Below are 20,434 nucleotides of genomic sequence, written 5' to 3' on the forward strand. Positions count from 1 at the left end.
CCCCAACTTGGGAACCTACATGCAGGAGCACAGGAGGGTCCCAAGGAGGGTCCCAAGGAGGCCCCAGGCGCTCGGGGCCTCTCCCACATGCTCACTCAGCTGCAGGTGCCTGCGTCGTCCCTCCCCTCCCTAGGCCAGGAAGGGTGCCTCCGCCACCCTGAGCCTTGGTGGCACAGTGCTGGCACCCCCGGCACCCCTCCCTGGGCTCCCTTCTCTGGGCCTGGGGCTGAAACGCAGTCACCTGGCTGGGTGGGATCGTGAGGCCGCCTCACTGGACACAGGGCTTGAAGAATTGCCAGGTGACCCCCACCATGTTGTTAAGAGGGGAAACACTGGTGCCCCAACCCCAGAGCCGTACCCAGCAATGCCACCCAAGCCTCAGCTTCTCCCTGGCTTATGGAGGCAGAGGACCAAGGCAGGGTGCAGGGCCCAGCATGACCACCAGGGGGCACCATGGGAGCACATGGCACCCCACACACAGGAACAGCAGGGTCCATCCTGGGACAGTGGACTCCCCAGGCCGTGCAGCCACTGCCCCCTCCACCTGGCCCCATGCTCACTCCACACAAAGCCACGGCTCGCTCTTTATTGCCTTCGAGTGTCCAGAGCACCTGACCGCCCGGGATCCAATAACTTAAGTGCAGAGCACAGGTGAGGGCCCCCGCAGAGGCCTGGCCACTAGTTCAAAAATCCATCCACCCAACAAAAGGCAGGGCAGAGGGGACCTGAGGTGGGGTGTAGGAGGGTGCAGGCAGGAGTCCAGGGATGGGGCTGCCGAGCCTGTGAGTCGGCCCCGGCACAGAGGGCCTGGGGCAGGCAGGCAGGCAGAGCAAGGACACGGCCCATGGGCTCCTCGGACGCGGGCAGCTGAGGCACAGGAGGGGAAGGCGGGCGGAGGCTGCCAGGACAGGAGCCCCCGCCGCGGAGTCCTGAGCTACATGACGCAGCATTTGGTCTTGTGCGTGTGGGGGTCTTTGAAGCGCAGTCTCTGTTTGGGCCGGTATTTCTCCAGGTAGGTGAGCTGTTTGCTGTTGATGGCCCCCCGGCGCTTCCTGGGAGACAGGACAGAAGGTCATCGGGATGCTGGCCACCTGCCTGCACCCCAGGGAGTCCAAGGCCATGGCAGGTGGGGATGGGGGCTCCACATGGCCAGCAGGGCACGGGCAAGGCAGGCTACGGCAAGGCTGGCCCTGGCCCTGGCAGCCTGCCCCGGGGGCACCAGCAGGCAGGACAACGGACGAGTGTGTGCCCACACGAGTGCTAGGCACGTGCCCACTGTGCCTGGGTGTGCTACATGGGGTGTGTGTCCCTGTGTGTGCAAGGGGCCTGTGTCCAGCCCTCACAGGCACTCGCGTGGTGACAGGGTGTGACAGGATGGCAGAAGCCACCTGGGAAGGGACAGCTGTGCTCTGACAGGCTGCGGAGGCAGCAGGAGGACACCTGCCCAAAGCGTGTACACCTCCAACACACGTGCCTGCGGCAGCCAAGGACAGCGTCAGCCCCTGCTGTCCCTGCGTGGCTGAGCGGACAGATGGGAGCCCTCCCCAGGGAAGCCACCAAGCCACAAGCAGGTGGCCTGGAAACTCCAAGGAGGGGAGGGACGGGGCAAGCCAAGGACAGCAGGACGGGGGCGGCTGGACCCGGGTTGAGAAGGGCGGCCAGGACAGTGGCCTGGTCTCAGGCAACCAGACACCAGCGTGGGCCAGTGTCCTGGGCAGGAGAGGACTGGGGGAGGCTTGGGCTGTTTCCACTGAGGCGGGGCCCACCCTGGGGTCCGCCCTGGGCAGCGAGGGGTACTGGGGCACAGGAGCCGTGTCTGCCAGGGCAGGAGGGGGGCACTGGCAGCCACAGCTGTCCCTCCACTGTGGCAGGTAGGGAACCGGACAACAGGTCACTGCCGCAGGGCCAGCCCCCGACTGTCCAGAGCCCACAGGGGGACCCACTGTGGCCCTTGCCAACCCATGTGGCCTAGGAAATTCCATTAGCCAACCCAGGGAGGAGACCCCATCCCAGGCCAGCCCTCTCCCAGGGCAACCAGGATCCAAGCACGCGGCCATCACGTCCCCACAGCTGGCCACTCACTGCCGGATGAACTGGATGGCGTCCTCGTACTTCATCCCGCTCTCAATGAGGGCCACCGCCACGAGAACTGGAGCCCTGCGGGCAGGCGGCAGCACAGAGGTCATCTGAGCCCTGAACCTGACCTCCCTCACAGGCTGCCTTCTGGAGACGGAGGGCGGGGGACCCAGCCCGAGGGGAGTCCCCTGAGCTCCTACAGAGGGCAAGACTGAGACCAGCTGAAAAGCCTGGGTCCAAAGCCCGCCCCCTTCTGCTACTGTGCCACCTCAGGTAGTTGAGAAGAACTCTCTGTGCCTCAGGCAGGTGAAACGTGTGGTGGGAGGGTTAAGCCAGGATGCGCCAGGAGACGCTCAGCTCCGAGCGGGCCTCGGCAAAAGCTGGTTCTCAACCCTCACTGTCTGGTCTGCCCTCTGCAAGTGGTAGATCCCCCTGCCTGGGTGATTTCAATCCAATCCAGGCTGTTACACCTCCTTAAGAAAGAACCCACCGCCCCAGCTAAGAGGAGATGTCTGTAACTGGGGGGTGGGGCGGGGGATGGGGGCAGCTCTTTTCCCGGCACAGGTGCAGGGACAGTTTCGACCACAGCAGGTGGGAGTCAGGTCAGACTTTGAGAAGCACTTCTTCCCTGCCAGGCTGTAAGAGAAACTGGGGCATCTCCCCTCGGGAAGGTCACATGGATGTGTCCCACATCAGAAAGTGAGACAGACTGCAAGATCTCAAGCCCAGGCTGGGACCCCGGTGCCCTGGCCCCACCCACTGCTCACCGTCCCAGGCCGGCCACACAGTGCACGGCCACACAGCTGCCTGGGTCGTCCAGGAACTTGGCCTTCAGCAGGCTGAGCCAGTCCTCCACAACCTTGCCAGGCGGGGGCGCCCCGTCGTCGAAAGGCCAGTCCTGCAGACAAGGAGGCACTCGTGAGGTCGGACCAGAGAGGTGGCCAGGCTGCCTCCCAAGGGGTGCTCGAGGGGACAGGTTCTGGGGCCTGCTGGGGAGGGACCCATGTGCACTGACCTCTCCTCCAGGAAGCTGCCCTGGGACACCCCACCCCTGCCTGAAGACACCCTGCTGGGAGCCCCATAGTCCTGTGCCCCCACTGTGGTCCTGGGGTCACCATCCTGTCCACTGTGTGCTGTGGCAACCCAAGAGGCTCAGAGTCACAGGCTAAGGAGTCCCATCTCTTGCAGCAACACTAATGTGCTGCCACGTGCCTACCGTCCCCAGCCCCCAGGGCACCACATGTGGGATGGAGGGGAGGCTGGCGGGGGAGGCTGATGGGGGAGGCTGGCGGGCCTTCCGGCCACTCCCAGGGGTCAGCTCTGCTGTGAGGCTCAGTGTCGCTCTCCTGTCCCCTGTGCCCTGGGGAGGTGCAGCCAGTGTCCAGGAAGCCTCCAGCCCTGAGCACGCCAGAGTGGGCACAGAGATGTGGACATTGTGGTGAGGCAGGTGCCCAGGCCAAGGCTGGCACCGCCGGGTGCCAGGGTGAATCCACATGGGCTCCCTGGTGCTGCTGGAAAGCAACCCTGGGGCTCATCTCACCCTGCCCCAAGTCTAGGCAGGGCAGCTCCTGGAGGCATCCAGGGCAGTGCTGTCTTGGGTCTAACCCAAATCCCTTCTACTGGAGGGAGGGGCGGCACCCTGTGCTAGAGGTGGTGCTAGGGCCCTGTGGGTGTCGTGGCTGAACAAGGCAGCAGCGGGCTTCAGTTCACACCTGTCTGACCCCAAGTGCCACTCTTCACCATGCCGACTTCCAAGGGTGGTCCCTACACACAGCGACACCTGTCAACACCAGGGTCCTTACAGGGGACCAGGGGTAGCTGGCACTGAGGACAGGAGGCTGGGGCTGGGGCCTGCCCCATGGCCCACCCCCAGGTACACGGCAGCCAGATCCTCCCCTAACTGGACCCCAGGGGCTTTAGAAGCCAAGGAAACAGCCCAAGCTCCTGCCACAGCCTCTGCAGCGGCCTCCCCAAGGGCCCAGCACCAGGCAGCCGGAGGCAGAGGGGAGGCCCCTGGGAGGAGCAGACGCAGAGGAGCCTGGCTGCCCGGTGCTGCTCAGGAACCCGGGCAGGGCCCGCTGAGCCTCGCACCCAGCAGAGGTGAGGCCGTGGCCTCCTCCAAGCAGGGCTGTGGGGGACCAGGTCCAGTCCTGGCAGTGCGTCTGCGGGCAGGAGCAACGTTGTGACCAGGGACCCTCCTGCCTCCAGCTGTGTTTCCCCAGAGGAAGCCAGGCAGGGGTTATGACAGGTGGTGGCTGCTGGGACCCGCCACCCTCCTTCTCAAGGTCACATGTCCCAAGACCCTGGCCTCCCTCCAGGTGCCCACATGCCTGTGGCTGAGGCACAAACACCGGGTAGCACGAGGCCACGTGCCAGCCTCCCCGAGGACACCACCCAGACCCTGCCTCACGGCAGCCACGTGCCCAGCGCCACACAGTCCTCACCATCACAGTGATGCCATCCTTCTCCAGTGTGGTCTTGTCATAGGTCACCTCACACACGCGCACCACAGTGGTGGCCCCGTACTTCTTCAGGTCCTGGCAAGGGGACAGGAGGAGACGGGCAGAGGCCGTGGGGTCAGGACCCAGGACCCCTTGACCAGGGTTCCCAGGGCAGACCGTATTCCCCAGGGGTCCCCTTGCAGGGCTGGGTCCCCTCAAGCTCCTGGATAGAGCCGGGTCCCCTCAGCAAGACAGGAGGTGAACAGGAGATGGACTCTGAGGCCCAGCGATTGGCAGGTAGCCTTTCCTGAGCTGCCTTGGCCCCTGGGGAGGAGGCATTCCCACCTGCACTCACTGTGACCCGGGCTCAGCAGCTGTGCCAGGCCCCTGAGCATGAGCCCCCTTCTCTGGAGCTCAGGACCCTGGCTCTCACCAGCAAGGCCTCACATTCCAGGCAAACCTACTGTTTCCCGTGGCAGAGGTGGGACCCCTGGCCCACTTCTGAGCAGCCCTCCCGGCCTGGGCTGCACGGACAGGTCCAGTGCAGGGAGAAGCAGGCTTCGGCGGGCAGGGTGCCTCAGAGCAGGCAGGAAGGGAGCCAGACCCTGCACAGCGTGGGGAAGACGCACACAGCCAGCCCAAAGGTCACAGCAGCTCACAGCCAGACATGGGGTATTGATATCCGGGGACACATGACAGGCCAGCACCAACCCCACCTGCTCCCAGTAGATATTTTAGGAGTGGTAAGGAATCACTGGGCTGTGCTGGTCATGAGCTGGGGACACCAGACCAACTATTCTGATAACACAAGGAGTAGAATAGGATGCGGCCTCAGAGGCCCTGGGCACACCTTCAGTGGCGGAAGCCACCGCCCAGCTCACCCTGACCACACTCCAAGCCACCATCCTGGCCACACACTGTGCCCTGACCAAATCACACACAGAGCTCTGCTTCTGGCTACACAGTGGGACTTCAACCTGGTCACACACTGAGGCCTGGTTCGGCTCACATACTGAGCCCTTGTCCTGCTCACGCGTGAGCCCTAATCCTGCTCATATGCTCAGCCCTCACCCTGCTCACAATCTGAGCCCTCAGCAGGACAAGAGGGGTAGCACCAGACAGGAGAAAGGCCATGTGTCAGCCTCACCTGAAGACACTACCTAGGCCCTGCTCACACCCTGAGCCCTCATCCTGCTCTCATACTGAGCCCTCATCCTGCTCTCACACTGCGCCCTCATCCTGCTCACACCCTGAGCCCTCATCCTGCTCACACCCTGAGCCCTCATCCTGCTCTCACACTGCACCCTTATCCTGCTCACACCCTGAGCCCTCATCCTGCTCTCACACTGCACCCTCATCCTGCTCACACCCTGAGCCCTCATCCTGCTCACACCCTGAGCCCTCATCCTGCGCACACCCTGAGCCCTCATCCTGCTCTCACACTGCACCCTTATCCTGTTCACACACTGAGCCCTCATCCTGCTCTCACACTGCACCCTTATCCTGTTCACACCCTGAGCCCTCATCCTGCTCTCACACTGCACCCTTATCCTGCTCACACCCTGAGCCCTCATCCTGCTCTCACACTGCACCCTCATCCTGCTCACACCCTGAGCCCTCATCCTGCTCACACCCTGAGCCCTCATCCTGCGCACACCCTGAGCCCTCATCCTGCTCTCACACTGCACCCTTATCCTGTTCACACACTGAGCCCTCATCCTGCTCTCACACTGCACCCTTATCCTGTTCACACCCTGAGCCCTCATCCTGCTCTCACACTGCACCCTTATCCTGTTCACACCCTGAGCCCTCATCCTGCTCTCACACTGCACCCTCATCCTGCTCACATACTGCACCCTTATCCTGTTCACACACTGAGCCCTCATCCTGCTCACACCTTGAGCCCTCATCCTGCTCACACCCTGAGCCCTCATCCTGCGCACACCCTGAGCCCTCATCCTGCTCTCACACTGCACCCTTATCCTGTTCACACCCTAAGCCCTCATCCTGCTCACACCCTGAGCCCTCATCCTGCTCACACCCTGAGCCCTCATCCTGCTCACATACTGCACCTTTATCCTGCTCACACCCTGAGCCCTCATCCTGCTCACACACTGAGCCCTCATCCTACTCACACCCTGAGCACACATCCTGCTCTCACACTGCACCCTTATCCTGCTCACAACCTGAACCCTCATCCTGCGCACACCCTGAGCCCTCATCCTGCTCTCATACTGAGCCCTCATCCTGCTCTCAAACTGAGCCCTCATCCTGCTCACACCCTGAGCCCTCATCCTGCTCACACCCTGAGCCCTCATCCTGCTCACACCCTGAGCCCTCATCCTGCTCACATACTGCACCTTTATCCTGCTCACACCCTGAGCCCTCATCCTGCTCACACACTGAGCCCTCATCCTGCTCACACCCTGAGCACACATCCTGCTCTCACACTGCACCCTTATCCTGCTCACAACCTGAACCCTCATCCTGCGCACACCCTGAGCCCTCATCCTGCTCTCATACTGAGCCCTCATCCTGCTCTCAAACTGAGCCCTCATCCTGCTCACACCCTGAGCCCTCATCCTGCTCTCATACTGAGCCCTCATCCTGCTCTCACACTGCACCCTTATCCTGCTCACACCCTGAGCCCTCATCCTGCTCTCACACCCTGAGCCCTCATCCTGCTCTCATACTGAGCCCTCACCCTGCTCTCACACTGCACCCTTATCCTGCTCACACCCTGAGCCCTCATCCTGCTCTCACCCTGAGCCCTCATCCTGCTCTCACACTGCACCCTTATCCTGCTCACACCCTAAGCCCTCATCCTGCTCACATACTGTACCCTTATCCTGCTCACACCCTGAGCCCTCATCCTGCTCTCACCCTGAGCCCTCACCCTGCTCTCACACTGCACCCTTATCTTGCTCACACCCTGAGCCCTCATCCTGCTCACACCCTGAGCCCTCATCCTGCTCTCACCCTGCACCCTTATCCTGTTCACACTGAGCCCTCATCCTGCTCACACCCTGAGCCCTCATCCTGCTCTCACACTGCACCCTTATCCTGTTCACACACTGAGTCCTCATCCTGCTCTCACACTGCACCCTCATCCTGCTCACACCCTAAGCCCTCATCCTGCTCACATACTGCACCCTTATCCTGCTCACACCCTGAGCCCTCATCCTGCTCACACCCTAAACCCTCATCCTTCTCACACCCTAAACCCTCATCCTGCTCACACCCTGAGCCCTCATCCTGCTCACACCCTAAACCCTCATCCTGCTCACACCCTGAGCCCTCATCCTGCTCACATACTGCACCCTTATCCTGTCACATCCTGAGCCCTCATCCTGCTCACACCCTGAGCCCTCATCCTGCTCTCACACTGCACCCTTATCCTGCTCACACCCTAAGCCCTCATCCTGCTCACACCTTGAGCCCTCATCCTGCTCACACCCTGAGTCCTCATCCTGCTCTCACACTGCACCCTTATCCTGTTCACACACTGAGCCCTCATCCTGCTCTCACACTGCACCCTTATACTGCTCACACCCTAAGCCCTCATCCTGCTCTCACACTGCACCCTCATCCTGCTCACACCCTAAGCCCTCATCCTGCTCTCACACTGCACCCTCATCCTGCTCACACCCTAAGCCCTCATCCTGCTCACATACTGCACCCTTATCCTGCTCACACCCTGATCCCTCATCCTGCTCACACCTTGAGCCCTCATCCTGCTCACACCCTGAGCCCTCATCCTGCTCTCACACTGCACCCTTATCCTGTTCACACACTGAGCCCTCATCCTGCTCTCACACTGCACCCTTATCCTGTTCACACCCTGAGCCCTCATCCTGCTCTCACACTGCACCCTTATCCTGTTCACACACTGAGCCCTTATCCTGTTCACACACTGAGCCCTCATCCTGCTCTCACAATGCACCCTTATCCTGTTCACACCCTGAGCCCTCATCCTGCTCTCACACTGCACCCTCATCCTGCTCACATACTGCACCCTTATCCTGTTCACACACTGAGCCCTCATCCTGCTCACACCTTGAGCCCTCATCCTGCTCACACACTGAGCCCTCATCCTGCTCACACCCTGAGCCCTCATCCTGCTCACACCCTGAGCCCTCATCCTGCGCACACCCTGAGCCCTCATCCTGCGCACACCCTGAGCCCTCATCCTGCTCTCACACTGCACCCTTATCCTGTTCACACCCTAAGCCCTCATCCTGCTCACACCCTGAGCCCTCATCCTGCTCTCACCCTGCACCCTTATCCTGTTCACACACTGAGCCCTCATCCTGTTCACACACTGAGCCCTCATCCTGCTCTCAAACTGCACCCTTATCCTGTTCACACACTGAGCCCTCATCCTGTTCACACACTGAGCCCTCATCCCGCTCTCAAACTGAGCCCTCATCCTGCTCTCACACTGCACCCTTATCCTGCTCACACCCTAAGCCCTCATCCTGCTCACATACTGCACCCTTATCCTGCTCTCACACTGCACCCTCATCCTGCTCACACCCTAAGCCCTCATCCTGCTCACACCCTGAGCCCTCATCCTGCTCACACCCTGAGCCCTCATCCTGCTCACACCCTAAACCCTCATCCTGCTCACACCCTGAGCCCTCATCCTGCTCACATACTGCACCCTTATCCTGCTCTCACACTGCACCCTCATCCTGCTCACACCCTGAGCCCTCATCCTGCTCACACCCTGAGCCCTCATCCTGCTCACATACTGCACCCTTATCCTGCTCACACCTTGAGCCCTCATCCTGCTCACACCCTGAGCCCTCATCCTGCTCTCACACTGCACCCTTACCCTGTTCACACCCTGAGCCCTCATCCTGCTCACATACTGCACCCTTATCCTGTTCACACCCTGAGCCCTCATCCTGCTCACATACTGCACCCTTATCCTGCTCACACCTTGAGCCCTCATCCTGCTCACACACTGAGCCCTCATCCTGCTCTCACACTGCACCCTTATCCTGTTCACACACTGAGCCCTCATCCTGCTCTCACACTGCACCCTTATCCTGTTCACACACTGAGCCCTGTCTCATCCTATTCACATACCAAGCCCTCGTCCTGTTCACACATTGAGCCTTCATCTTGGTCACATACTGTGTCTTTGACCTATTCACACACTGACCTGTTCACACCCTGAGCCCTCATCCTGATGACCAGGACATCCCTCCATTTCCCAGGTCCTGTAACCGGGTGACAGGGCTGGGTGCTGACAGCCGTAGTCCATCCCACCAGCTCTGGCCTGTCCACACCTCTGAGTGTAGCTGGCCAAGCTGCTAGACACCCCCCCCCACCATCTACTCAGGCCCACTCACCTCAATGAAGGTGCTGAGGGTGGCATTGGTGGGATTGTGCGTGATGAGGAAGCGCATGTTCCTGTAGCTCACCTCCACGGGGGCGGGTCGGTTCATACGCGCCATGCCTCCTCCCCAGGAGCAGGTAGAGGGCCGGGACACCCACCAGAGAAACCCCACCAGCCCCCAAAACAAGGTAGGATGAGATCCCTGTACTTATCTGAGAGAAAGAAAGGATTTCTTTAAAAAATACCCCACCCCGCACAAATATTGTGCAAATACTTGGGAGGGGGAGGAAGCTGCCTAGTACCTGGATAATTAAAAAAGAAAGAAAGCCTGACCCTTAAACATAAAGAAGAGGAATAAAAACAGCCCCCCAAAGTAAAATAGGCAACTCCAAACTCCTGAGTCTCGGAGCTGGATAATTATAAGTGGGCAAAAATACTGACCACCAAAAAACTCAACAAACTATGAAAACCCACAGTGAGTCTGGCTGTGGGCAGTGTCTGGCGGGGGACACTCTCTGCATCCGTGGGTGGTGAAGAGCCCCGCTCACTCAAAGGTGGCCCAAACTCCCAAGGACCAAAGGTCAATGAACTTGAACTGAACCAACTCCAGCAGCCCCCGGGGGGGGGGGGGGGGTGGCAGGCAGCAGCTGTGGCAGGTGCGGCCTCTGGTGTTCGAGGCCTCGGTCACGTTACCCCATCGGGGCACGGCGGATCCTGGAGGGGGGCAGGGGGCTCAGGCGGCAGCGAGGGCCCCAGGCCTGGCAGCACGGGCCATGGGAGGGCGGGGGCAACCGTGAGGGCCAGAGCAGGGGCTCCTCAGCAGCAGGCCTGGTGGAGATGCTGGGCACGGCAGTACACAGGGCTGACCCCCGAGGGCCTCTCCATCAACCGCAGCTGGGCCTTGGCAGGCAACGTCTGGGGAGGAGAGAGAAGGAACTGAGAGGTCTCCTCCCGGCCTCAGTCTCCCTGTGTGAGGACATGAGAAAGGACAGCTGCTGCCAGGGCTGACCCAGGGCCCTGGGGTGACAGGACACCCACACCAGGACAGGGTGGAGAGGAACGTGGGAAGGGAGGACAGCCCCCAGAGTATGCAAAAAGCAGTTCATGGGTCCATCTGTGGCAACAGAGACCAGGCCCCCAGGCTGCAGCCTGGGCTGGCAGACCGGCCCACGCCAGAGCAGCCGTGGTCTCCTTTGGGGATTCCTGGCCCCTGATGTCGGAGCACAGATCATTCTGGAGTGGCCAACTATGGGGACACAGTGGGTACTCGGGCACAGTGAGGACAGGCCATGAGCTGCCTCAGTCAGCAGCCTCTGTCAGGCCTCCTATGGTCTCCTGCCCCAGGGGTCTCCACTCCATGGACCATGGACAGCCGGGGCAGCCAGGCACAGAGGTAAACAAGCCCACTCTGCTCCAGACGCTCTGCAGACAGCAGGCCAAGGGCCAGTGCCAGGTGCTTGCCACGGTGGTGACAGCCCAGGTGGCCACAATGGGTCACTGTGGGGAAGGGCACTGCTGGAGAATACAAGGCCAGCCACACCTGCCTCCCTCCCTCTCAGGGTCTAAAAGCTCCAGAGCACCTAGGCCAGGGGTCCCCAGGGGCACCTAGCCCCCTCCCCACCCACAGGCTTGTCAATGGCCTCAGCCTCAGCTTCCCACCTGCACGGTGAGCGTCCAAACAGAGCCTCCACAGACCTCCACTGTGCCCTGTGCTCAGCAGATCTCGCCACATCACCCCACCATGCTTGTCTGCCCACAGTCTCTGCCTCTGCCCAAGACAGTCCTCATCCACCTTAGCCTGCTTCTTACCTCTGCCCCCACCCAGCACCCCTTCTCCAGCCCACCCAGGGAGGCTGGGCTCCCGACCCTCAGGCTGAGTGCAGGGAGAGGCCAGCCTGGGGCCCTGGGCTTAGAAGTGCGACTCTGCCCCTGCTGTGGGCACAGCCTTACTGTCCGGAACTCTGGCTGTGCAGGAGGGGTGCAGACTCCTCACCCCCTCTGCCGGCCCAGGGGCGGAGGCCCCACGGCCCCAGGCTCAAGGCAGGTGCTCACACGCTGCCCTCACCAGGGCCCTGGGAGGATCAAAACAACGCGTCCTGGGAGGGGCAACCCCAGAAGGGAGAAGGCAGAGGAACCCATCCTGGTTGAGGCAGCCAGGCCCCAGCTTGAACCCACTCAGCAAGCACCCACCCTGAGCCCCGGGAGAAGAGCGGCTGCTGCGACTGCACAAAAACACAGGCCCCTGGGACCCGCCTGTGTGCCAGAGCCACACTCCTGTTGACAAGAGGAGAGGAGGAACAGGGCCCAAGGAGGCCACAGACTCCAGGGGCCTCTCCTGAGGGTTAACTGCAGTGCCCACGGGGCTGAGCACAGGGAGACCTGCGCAACGGCACACAGCCTGCTCCGTGGGCCAGCACCACTGCACAGGCGCTCGAGGGCCTGAGCCTCTCACCACTCCAGGGTTCAAGGTGTCACAGGCCTGCAGGGATCAGGGGCTACACTGGGCTGGGCCAAGGGTCAGGGTTCAGAGTCCAGGCCAGAATGGGGTCACAGATCCAGGTCTAGGCTGGACCAGCCTGGACTGGTTTCTTGCCACACACGCCACTCAGCTCCACACACAGGGCAGGGAGGTGCAGTCCCCTGCCTGAGCAAACAGCTGGCTCAGACCTACCTGGGGGACACCCCCCCAGTACATCCCTTTGGTGATGTCTGAGGCAAGGGCTAAGGGGATCTGAAGCTACGGGCTGCCAGAGTCCTGCACAGCCCCCAGCAGGGCTGACCCAAGGCCTGTGGCCCATGTGGGTAGCCACTGCCACCTCCCATCCACCAGTGCCAGTAACTCCAGATCTGAATAGAGGCAGGACCCCCAGGACCAGCAGTGGGCATGCCACAGGCCGAGCCCCGGCTCCAGCTCTGTACGGCACAGGCCACCCATGCCCCAAGTTGCTGTGCGCCAGCCACCATCACAGCTTCTCTGCTGGCTGAGCCACCACGCCCACACAGGCCTATGAGCCGTGCGGAGCATGAAGGCCCTCCTTCCCTCTGGCCCTCCCTTCCTGGGACCCCAGCTCAGCCTCCTCTGGGCAGTGCCCCTGAGCCCTCTGCTACTTCCAGAACCACTCTGTCCTTGTTTGCCAGATGAGGAAAGAGGCCAGAGAGAGATGGAAGGATACTCTCGGCCCTGGCTAGACCAGGCGTCCAGCTGAATGGGTTTCCTCAACCTCAAACCTAGGACGCAAAAGCTCTAAACCCCAGCACAGAGGAGACCGAGGTTCAGGAAGTGACCTCCTTCATTCAGGTAGAACGGCCGTAAGGAGTTTGAATCTATCAGGCTGCTGGGGGCCCGGGCTTACGAGGACCCTGTGTGATACTGAGGGTGGGAGGCCTGAGCCTGTGGAGCCCGGAGAAGTAAGGCCTCCTCTTGGACAAGGCAGATGGGGACTGGGTCTAAGCGCACGCCCAGGGGCTTTTCCCATCTGGCGCGCGCGAGGTCACCGCGTCCTCCGGGAGGGGCTGGGATCTTGGAGGGCCAGGGAGGGCCGGGAGGATCCGAGGGCCTGGGTCCCACCGCCCGCCCCCTCTGCTCACCCGCGCCCGCAGGCGAGCCGCCGCCTCCATGCGCAGGGCCTTGGTGCTGCGCCCAGACCCGCGCGGTGCCCTCCCGCGCGGCGCCAGCTCCGGCAGAGGCGGAGCAGCGGCTCGCTATTTATAGCGCCCGGCGTCACGTGGTGGGCGGTGACCGGCCGGCGACCCTGCTCCCGGCCTCTGCACACCTGCTGCCTAAAGATAGCCCCAGCCCCGGCTCACAGCTACTAACTAGGGGGCCAGCCGGCAAGGAGAGGAAGGCCAGGTGCCAGGGCCTCTCTGGGACCTTGGGGGTTCCCGCGGCCCCACAGCCAGCAAGGACTCCTAGCGCAGAGAGGAGGGAGGGCTGCACAGGGTCCCCTTCTAGAAGGTCCAGAGGAGCTGGCCAGGCGCACTGCGAGGACGGCCTCCCAACGTGGAAAGCTGTACACCCAGAGACTCCTCCATGCACAGCACCCACCATGTGCCACACACTGCTGTCCCCTGTGGGTTGGCTACTCTCACACCAACATCATCCCCAGCTTATGGCTGAGGAAACAGGCACAGATCCTAGGAGCGCCTCAGGGTCGCACCAGGTAGGAAGACAGCCAGGGAGCCGTCTCCAGCCCCACCCATCTCCAGGTTCTGTGCAGATGCCCTCCAAAGCCCTACCCTGGGTTCCCCACTTGCTCCCACCAACGCGTCCTGGCTTTGCCTCTCAAGAGCACCGTGTCCAGGAACTCAAGTGCTCCCGGGACTCTGGGCCCCAGAGGGGAGCCTAGCATTGTGGTCAACACCATGCCTGTCCTGGCCCCCAGAGGCCCTCAAATCACTGTGGAACAGGGCATGTGTAGCCCCCAGCACACAGGGTCCCCAGGGGCCTTGCCTTGCTGGGAACCCTGCTCCCAGTCTGGCTCCCAGACAGACAGCCTGGCCCCTGCAATCAGCAGTCAGCACAAGAGCGGGCTGGCCAGGCGCCAGCAGAGAACACAGTTCCTCCAGGCATTCCCCACAACACACCCAGAGAACATCCCATCAGCCATGTCTGCCACTCTGGCCTCCTACCACCCCCAACTGGGTGAGCAGTCATGGGGTGGGATGGCTATACCCATGCTGGGTGGACCCACAGGACCCCAGCCAGGTAGTCCTGCCCACCAGCTCAGGAGTCCTGGGGTGAGTGCTCCTGGCAAGGGCTCCCCTCCTGAGTTCGCTGAGCACAGCAGGCAGGCCTTGGGGTCCGACTCCCACACCATGCCCTCAGCTCACCACTACCGGAGCACCTCCCAGGAGGCACAGGTGGGGACGGGTCAGCTCTGAGCACTCACTGCCCGCCATCTCCCACCTTGACCACGGTCTATCTGCACACCTGCTGCCTAAAGATAGCCCCAGCCCCCGCCCACTCACTGTCCCCACCAGCAAGGTACCAACATTGGCCACACTGTATCAACCAAACAGCAGCACAGAGAAGCTGAGCTACTGGCCCAAGTAACCCAGCCAGGAGGCAGAAGGACAGTAGCTGGCCCCAGGCCTTGCTCCTCCTGGCCCCAGCCCTCTGGGAGAGAGCACACAGGGCACGCTGCCCACCCCTTCCGTTTCCTCACAGGAGAGGGGTCTCTTAGTGAAAAGTCCAGTGAGTTCTGGAATGCTGGGACCAGGACAACGTCCACTGTGCTCCTACTGCTGCAAATAAGGCAGGCATGCTGTCCCCACCTCGGGCCCCGCCCCATGCCTGGGACCTCTGGGAGGCCTGGGGGGCACCTGCTCAGCTGGCCTAGCACCAAGTCCTTCGGAGAAGACTATTTATATCATGACAGGAGCTGTTCCTGGAACCCTCCCAGAGCAAGCCCAAGTCTGCCCACTGCTGGGGGCCGCGGGGAGACTGGAGCAGGCCAGCCTCACCCACCCCCAGGAAGGCCCCTGGCTCCTGCACTCTGCAGCACAGAGGTGCCCTTCACCAACCAGGCACTCCGCCCCCTCTACCTCTGCACCGTCCCCTCTCCCTTGGCCTCATGCCTTTAGAGTTCGGTGTGTCCCAGTCCCAGGGGACAGCCTAGCAGGAGGAGGGACAGAGAGATCCTTAGTTCCACCCCTCCTCTCACCTCCCACACGGGCCCTGGCACCAAGAGGGCTCCCGCTTGCTTGTGGAGGGAAAAACAACCCAGTGTTCTGGGCAGAGGTCCAATCTGGGAAACATTCAGAACCCATCACGGGATCTTAGCACCCGAGGTCTGAGGGTCTCAAAGGTCACCACCTGACCATCTTGCACCCATCCTGGGATGGGGCACTCGCTGCGCATCGGCAGCCTTCAGGCAGCTGCCGAGCTCATCAGTGTGCTCTGGGCACTCCCAGGCACCAAGGCTGGCATGGGGCTGTGAGAAGCCCCTGCACAGAAGCCCAGCCGACAGGTGCACTGCTGGGCAGGTGGTCAGGGAAGAGCTGGCCAGCGGGCCAGACGGGCATGCTCCTGATGCCTGGAGTCATATCACCCAGGGGCCACCTGATTCCGTGTACACTCACCCTCTTGGGATCTGTGGACTCCTCCATAGATGGAGATGCTGCCAGGGAGGAAAGCCACCCTCCAAGGTGGTGCCAGCTTGGCCTGGTCTTGGGCTGGTCATGGGGTGACTGGGCTGTGACCTGGAAACAGCTACAGGGAGCCAGCCTGGGTTTCCCCAGGGGGCAGGCACCTGTCTTCCCTGCCAAGGACCTTGAGACCTGCCAGCTGCAAGGACAGTCCCCAGAGCTCAGCCACTGCCACGCAGACCACCCTCGCCACACACATGGTTTTAACAGTGCTCAGCGGGGCACAGCATTGACTTGCCAACCAAGAGTATCCACTCCCCAAGGCCACCCTCAGTGTCACCAGCCACCAGTACTACCTGGGCAGGCCCCTTCTCCACCAAAGAGTGGGGAATGCAACTGACCCTTCAGTGGGCAGGCAGGCAGATGGGCACCCAGCTTAGTCACAGGCAAGGCCACTGGGCTCCACAGCACAGAGCGTCAGGACAGACAGACAGCGAGGCCCACAGTTACCAGGGCCTCAAACCTCGTGGCCCCTCAGGCCCTGCCAGGCCCACCCTGAACCACTCTGGCCTCCAATGGCACCAGCTGAAGTTGACCACTAGCAGGGGCTTAGGACCGTCCACCACTGACCAGGATGACCCCTTCCATCACCCACAGTGCCCTCTGCCCTCCCCAAGGTCAGCACTGGCTGGGACGTCTTCTGCTCCCTCCAGCCCCTCTGGCCTCCCTGCTCCGGTCCCAGACCTCAGGACCCCGGGGGGAGAGGCATCCCTTCATCGTCCTGTTCCACCCGTTGTTGAGCGCCGCCCACAGCAGGCACAGGTGGAGCTTGGCAGAGGCAGGACAAGAAGGGGGCAGGACAAATGGGAGCAGGGTGGGCAGGCAGCCGTAGTGCCAGGGGTGCCCGTGCGGGCCTCACTACTGAGGCCAGGGCCACTTTGTCCCAGGCCTGGCTCCTCCGAGAGACCCCGCTCTCCCAGGCTATGGGTACAGGTTAGAAGGTGGCATTGTACCAGTGCCATCCCTCACTGGGCTGCGTGGCTCACCCCACCCTCGCCACTCACAGGGTCAGCTCTGCTGCCCACTCCTCCACACCAGCTGCCTGTACACCCCTGTGGCTCCTGAGGAGTGCCCCCCACCACCTCCAGCCCCTGGCCCTGCCTGTGCCCCTGCCAGGGCCTGTTTCTCCCCGCTGTGCTTCAAACACCTCCCCCCAGGGAGAGTCCAACCAACCACAGGTCCTCTCTGATGCTCAGTTTCCTCATCCGTACAATGGGATAGAACAGCAACTCCCTCACGGAGCTATCAGTCATCAGAAGTGATGCATTCAGCCAGCCAGCCCTCCCACCAAGGCGGGGACCAAGGTAAGGACCCACGTGTCCCTGCCGTGCAGGGCAGGTCAGTCTGGGTTTGGTAAGTAAGCTTTGCCACTTCCAACCCATACTAGATAGGGAACCAGGGGCCATATCATCTGCCAACCCACACACGTGGCGAAGCCTAGACCAGGGCTGCAGGTAGAATGACGGCCCTTGGGGCTGGGGTTGTGGCTCAGTGGTGGAGGGCTCGCCTAGCACGTGTGGGGCCCTGAGTTCTATCCTCAGCACCACGCAAAAATAAATAAATAAAATAAAGGTATTGTGCCCAACTACAACTAATAAATAAATAAACAGAATGACAGCCTTGTTCTACCACTGCTCACACACCTTCCATGGCTCCCTATGGACTACCAAACCAAATCTGGGCTTTTCAGCTTGGCTCACTGCTTCTTAATAGGAGGACAAGGGGAAGGGTTGTAGGATCACCCATCCAGGCACCATCTTCTCTCTGCCCAGACCACCCCTGCACACTCGAGATGAGGCCAGTGCCCTCTTCCCCTAAGTAGCCTGAGAGCAGTCTCCACGCCTGTGCCTCCCCTGCCACGTCCCATTCACATGTTCACCTGTTGAGCACCTCTGGGCTCCAGGCCCCACGTGGGCACTGGCTGGAGTCAGGGGTGAGTGAATGGCCATGATCCACCTCAGGGAACATAGCCAGGTGGAGGTCAGTGGGAGACCTGCAGTCACCAGGTGAGGGACTACAGCAGAGGGCAAGCTGGACCACAGAAAGTCGCCACAGCAGGGAAGATTCATGGGGTCTCTCTGAGGAGGTGGTCTTCAGGCAGAGACAGTGGGCCCACACCCCAAACATTGCAAGGGCCTCCATGGTGGGGGCACACAGACTCTCCACAGAGCCCCAAACAGCAGCACACACCAGTGTCTGCCCTGCTGGAAGCTCAGAGCCCTTTCCTGGCGCACCTCCATGAGCGCACCACCCTGCACAGGTCTCGGTGCACACCAAGGCCCAGGAGGCCCATCTTTCTCAGGGGCTGATGGAGGGCAGAGCTGTCAAGACCTGGCTCTCTGCTTCCACACCCATGTTTCCTACTTCTCCCCCACCCCAGCAAATCACACAGCCTCCTCTGTGCAGAACGCAGACCTAGGGAGGCTTCAGATGCACAAGGGGGCCTGCAGGGCAGAAGCAGCCAGGGACCTCTCCAGGATGTCTAGCCACTGCGCTTCCCAGAGTGTCCACTCAGAGCCCAGGGACTCTTGCTCTGCACACAGCTATGACCAACCTGGAAAGCCAGCCACACTGGAGCACCTCACAGGGATCCACCTGTTAACCCAAGGTGACAGCAGATGCCACACAGCAACAGTGAATAGGGTTCCCCCTAATGAGCACCTCCTCCACAGAGCTCAAAGCCTGACAGGTCAAGCATCCTGAGGTCCTCCAATGACCAGCTGCAGGGAGGCGTCCACAGCTCTCACCCCACCCAGCCACTCTGAAAAGAAGGGCTCACCAGCCTCAAGGGCTGTGGGGACCATGCCCCAGCTGCAGAGAGCATGCTCACAGCCAGCCCTTCATTTGATGGCCATTCCAAAACCCCAGATCCAGGCCAGTTTAGTCCCGAGTCCTCCAAGCCCAACTATGTACCAGAGTGACCAGGACAGTCCCATTCATGATAGCTGTCCAGGAGCAGTTGCTCACAGCAGCTCCCTTAGTGAAGGGACTAGTGACCAGGGATAAACCATGTGGTCACTGAGTATTGATGCTAATCTAACCAAACAGAATAGGGCAGTGGGGCACAGAAACTGCCTAAAGGCAAAAGAGCCAGGCCGGACCGCCCACAGGACTCCAGTCCCTGTGCTACCAGGGGTCCTGTCCCACCTCTGATGTGAAGCTGGCACGAAGTGGGGCGACGGTGCTCTCAGGAGACATACGCACAGCCACGGAGGCTGGTGCCAGGTCGGGGGCGGGGCTGGGGCACCTCGCAGGGTGCAAAGGGCTACAGCAAAGCAGAGGCTCCGCATGCGCAGCTCGGCTTCTGGACCCAGACAGTTCCACTCTGGCCACCAGGGCGGCGCCCTCCCCGCCTGCCCCTGGCAAGACCTGAGATGAAGACCTCATAGGCGCCTGCCAGGGTCTGCCCCCACCCAGGCCCGCCAGGCGGCGACACTCACCCGGCCAGTCCTCTGCGCTCCAGCTCAACGCTGCCCCGGCTTTATGCCGCCTCGCCCGCCCGCCTTCCCCTTAGCGGCAAAGGCTGGGGCGGGAGAGCGGGGGCAGGGCAGCCCCCAGGATCCCGGACCGGCCCAAGCTGGGTGGGGACGCAGGGTCCCAGGGCCCCGCGCGCGCGGGCACCCTGGCTGGCTCAGCGACAGAGCCCCTCCCAAGGGGGGCGGGCCTCGGGGCGGCCCCAGGGGCTGGGACAGCCCCGCCCCACTGCCATGACCCTTGCAGGGGTTACACATCCCAGGGTCGCCTGCCCCGCGGGCTGCAGCTGGGAAGAGGACCCGGGCGGTCCTCCCTGCGTGGAAATCACTGCACCCTACCACTCCCACCCAGAAACACCCAGGGGCTGGGGATCGCCCTTGTAGGCAGCAGCCTGGATCTGGCCCTGAGCCCGCTCTGGCGCACTCAGTTCATCCTGGGGACATCGCTTCCTCCGTGAAAGAAGCGAGACAGCGGTGCTGCTCCCCCACCCGACCCAGGCCCAACCCAGGCCCCTACCATGCTCACCGCCTCCCCAGCACTCACTGAGTTCCTTCCTCGGGAAGTGGGAACCCTACCAGCTGGGGAAGAGGGTGTTCCTGCTTCCCAGAGCCGCCACTTGCCCCTCCCATCAGGATGCTGGCCCTGCCACCCTGAAGCAGAGGGTCCTGGGGCAAGGTATCTCAGGCCAGGCCAGCTCCCAGGACTGTGCCCCTGGGGCAGAGGAGCTACCAAGAGTTCATGCACATTCTGCACCCCCTGGGGAGCAGCAGGGCTACTCCTAGCTAAAGAACTGGCTTGACCTCTGTCACCAAAACAGCTGCTCTGTGACTGCACCACCCCTGCCAAGCCACCCCATCCACATGGTCTGTCTCCCCAAGTCTGCCTTCCTGCTGCCCACACCCACTCCCCAGATAGAAGCCTTTCCCAAGGGGCCTGGACCAGCTCCTTA

The 20,434-nt window shown here is 61.9% G+C and overlaps 1 protein-coding gene across 2 annotated transcripts; it reads right to left on the reverse strand.

Annotated features, from left to right (window-relative positions):
- Positions 1 to 572: 572 nt before the first annotated feature.
- On the reverse strand, positions 573 to 19,599 carry Ptp4a3 (protein tyrosine phosphatase 4A3). Of its 2 annotated transcripts, none has more exons than XM_046449193.2 (6): positions 19,452 to 19,599; positions 9,878 to 10,779; positions 4,521 to 4,613; positions 2,844 to 2,974; positions 2,083 to 2,157; positions 573 to 1,052 (listed from the first exon to the last, which is right to left on the reverse strand). In XM_046449193.2, the coding sequence occupies exons 2-6, from the start codon at positions 9,980 to 9,982 to the stop codon at positions 935 to 937; spliced, it is 522 nt and encodes a 173-aa protein (XP_046305149.1). In that variant the 5' UTR covers positions 9,983 to 10,779; positions 19,452 to 19,599; the 3' UTR covers positions 573 to 934. The 2 variants fall into 2 exon arrangements, with proteins under 2 accessions (XP_046305149.1, XP_046305148.1); XM_046449192.1 differs by lacking the exon at positions 19,452 to 19,599 and adding an exon at positions 13,453 to 13,549.
- Positions 19,600 to 20,434: the final 835 nt, after the last annotated feature.

The sequence above is a fragment of the Marmota monax genome, unplaced genomic scaffold (genome assembly GCF_021218885.2).
Source record: "Marmota monax isolate L192 unplaced genomic scaffold, Marmota_monax_Labrador192_F-V1.1 WCK01_AAM20220418_F8-fsc00073, whole genome shotgun sequence".
Classification (NCBI taxonomy): Eukaryota; Metazoa; Chordata; class Mammalia; order Rodentia; family Sciuridae; genus Marmota; species Marmota monax.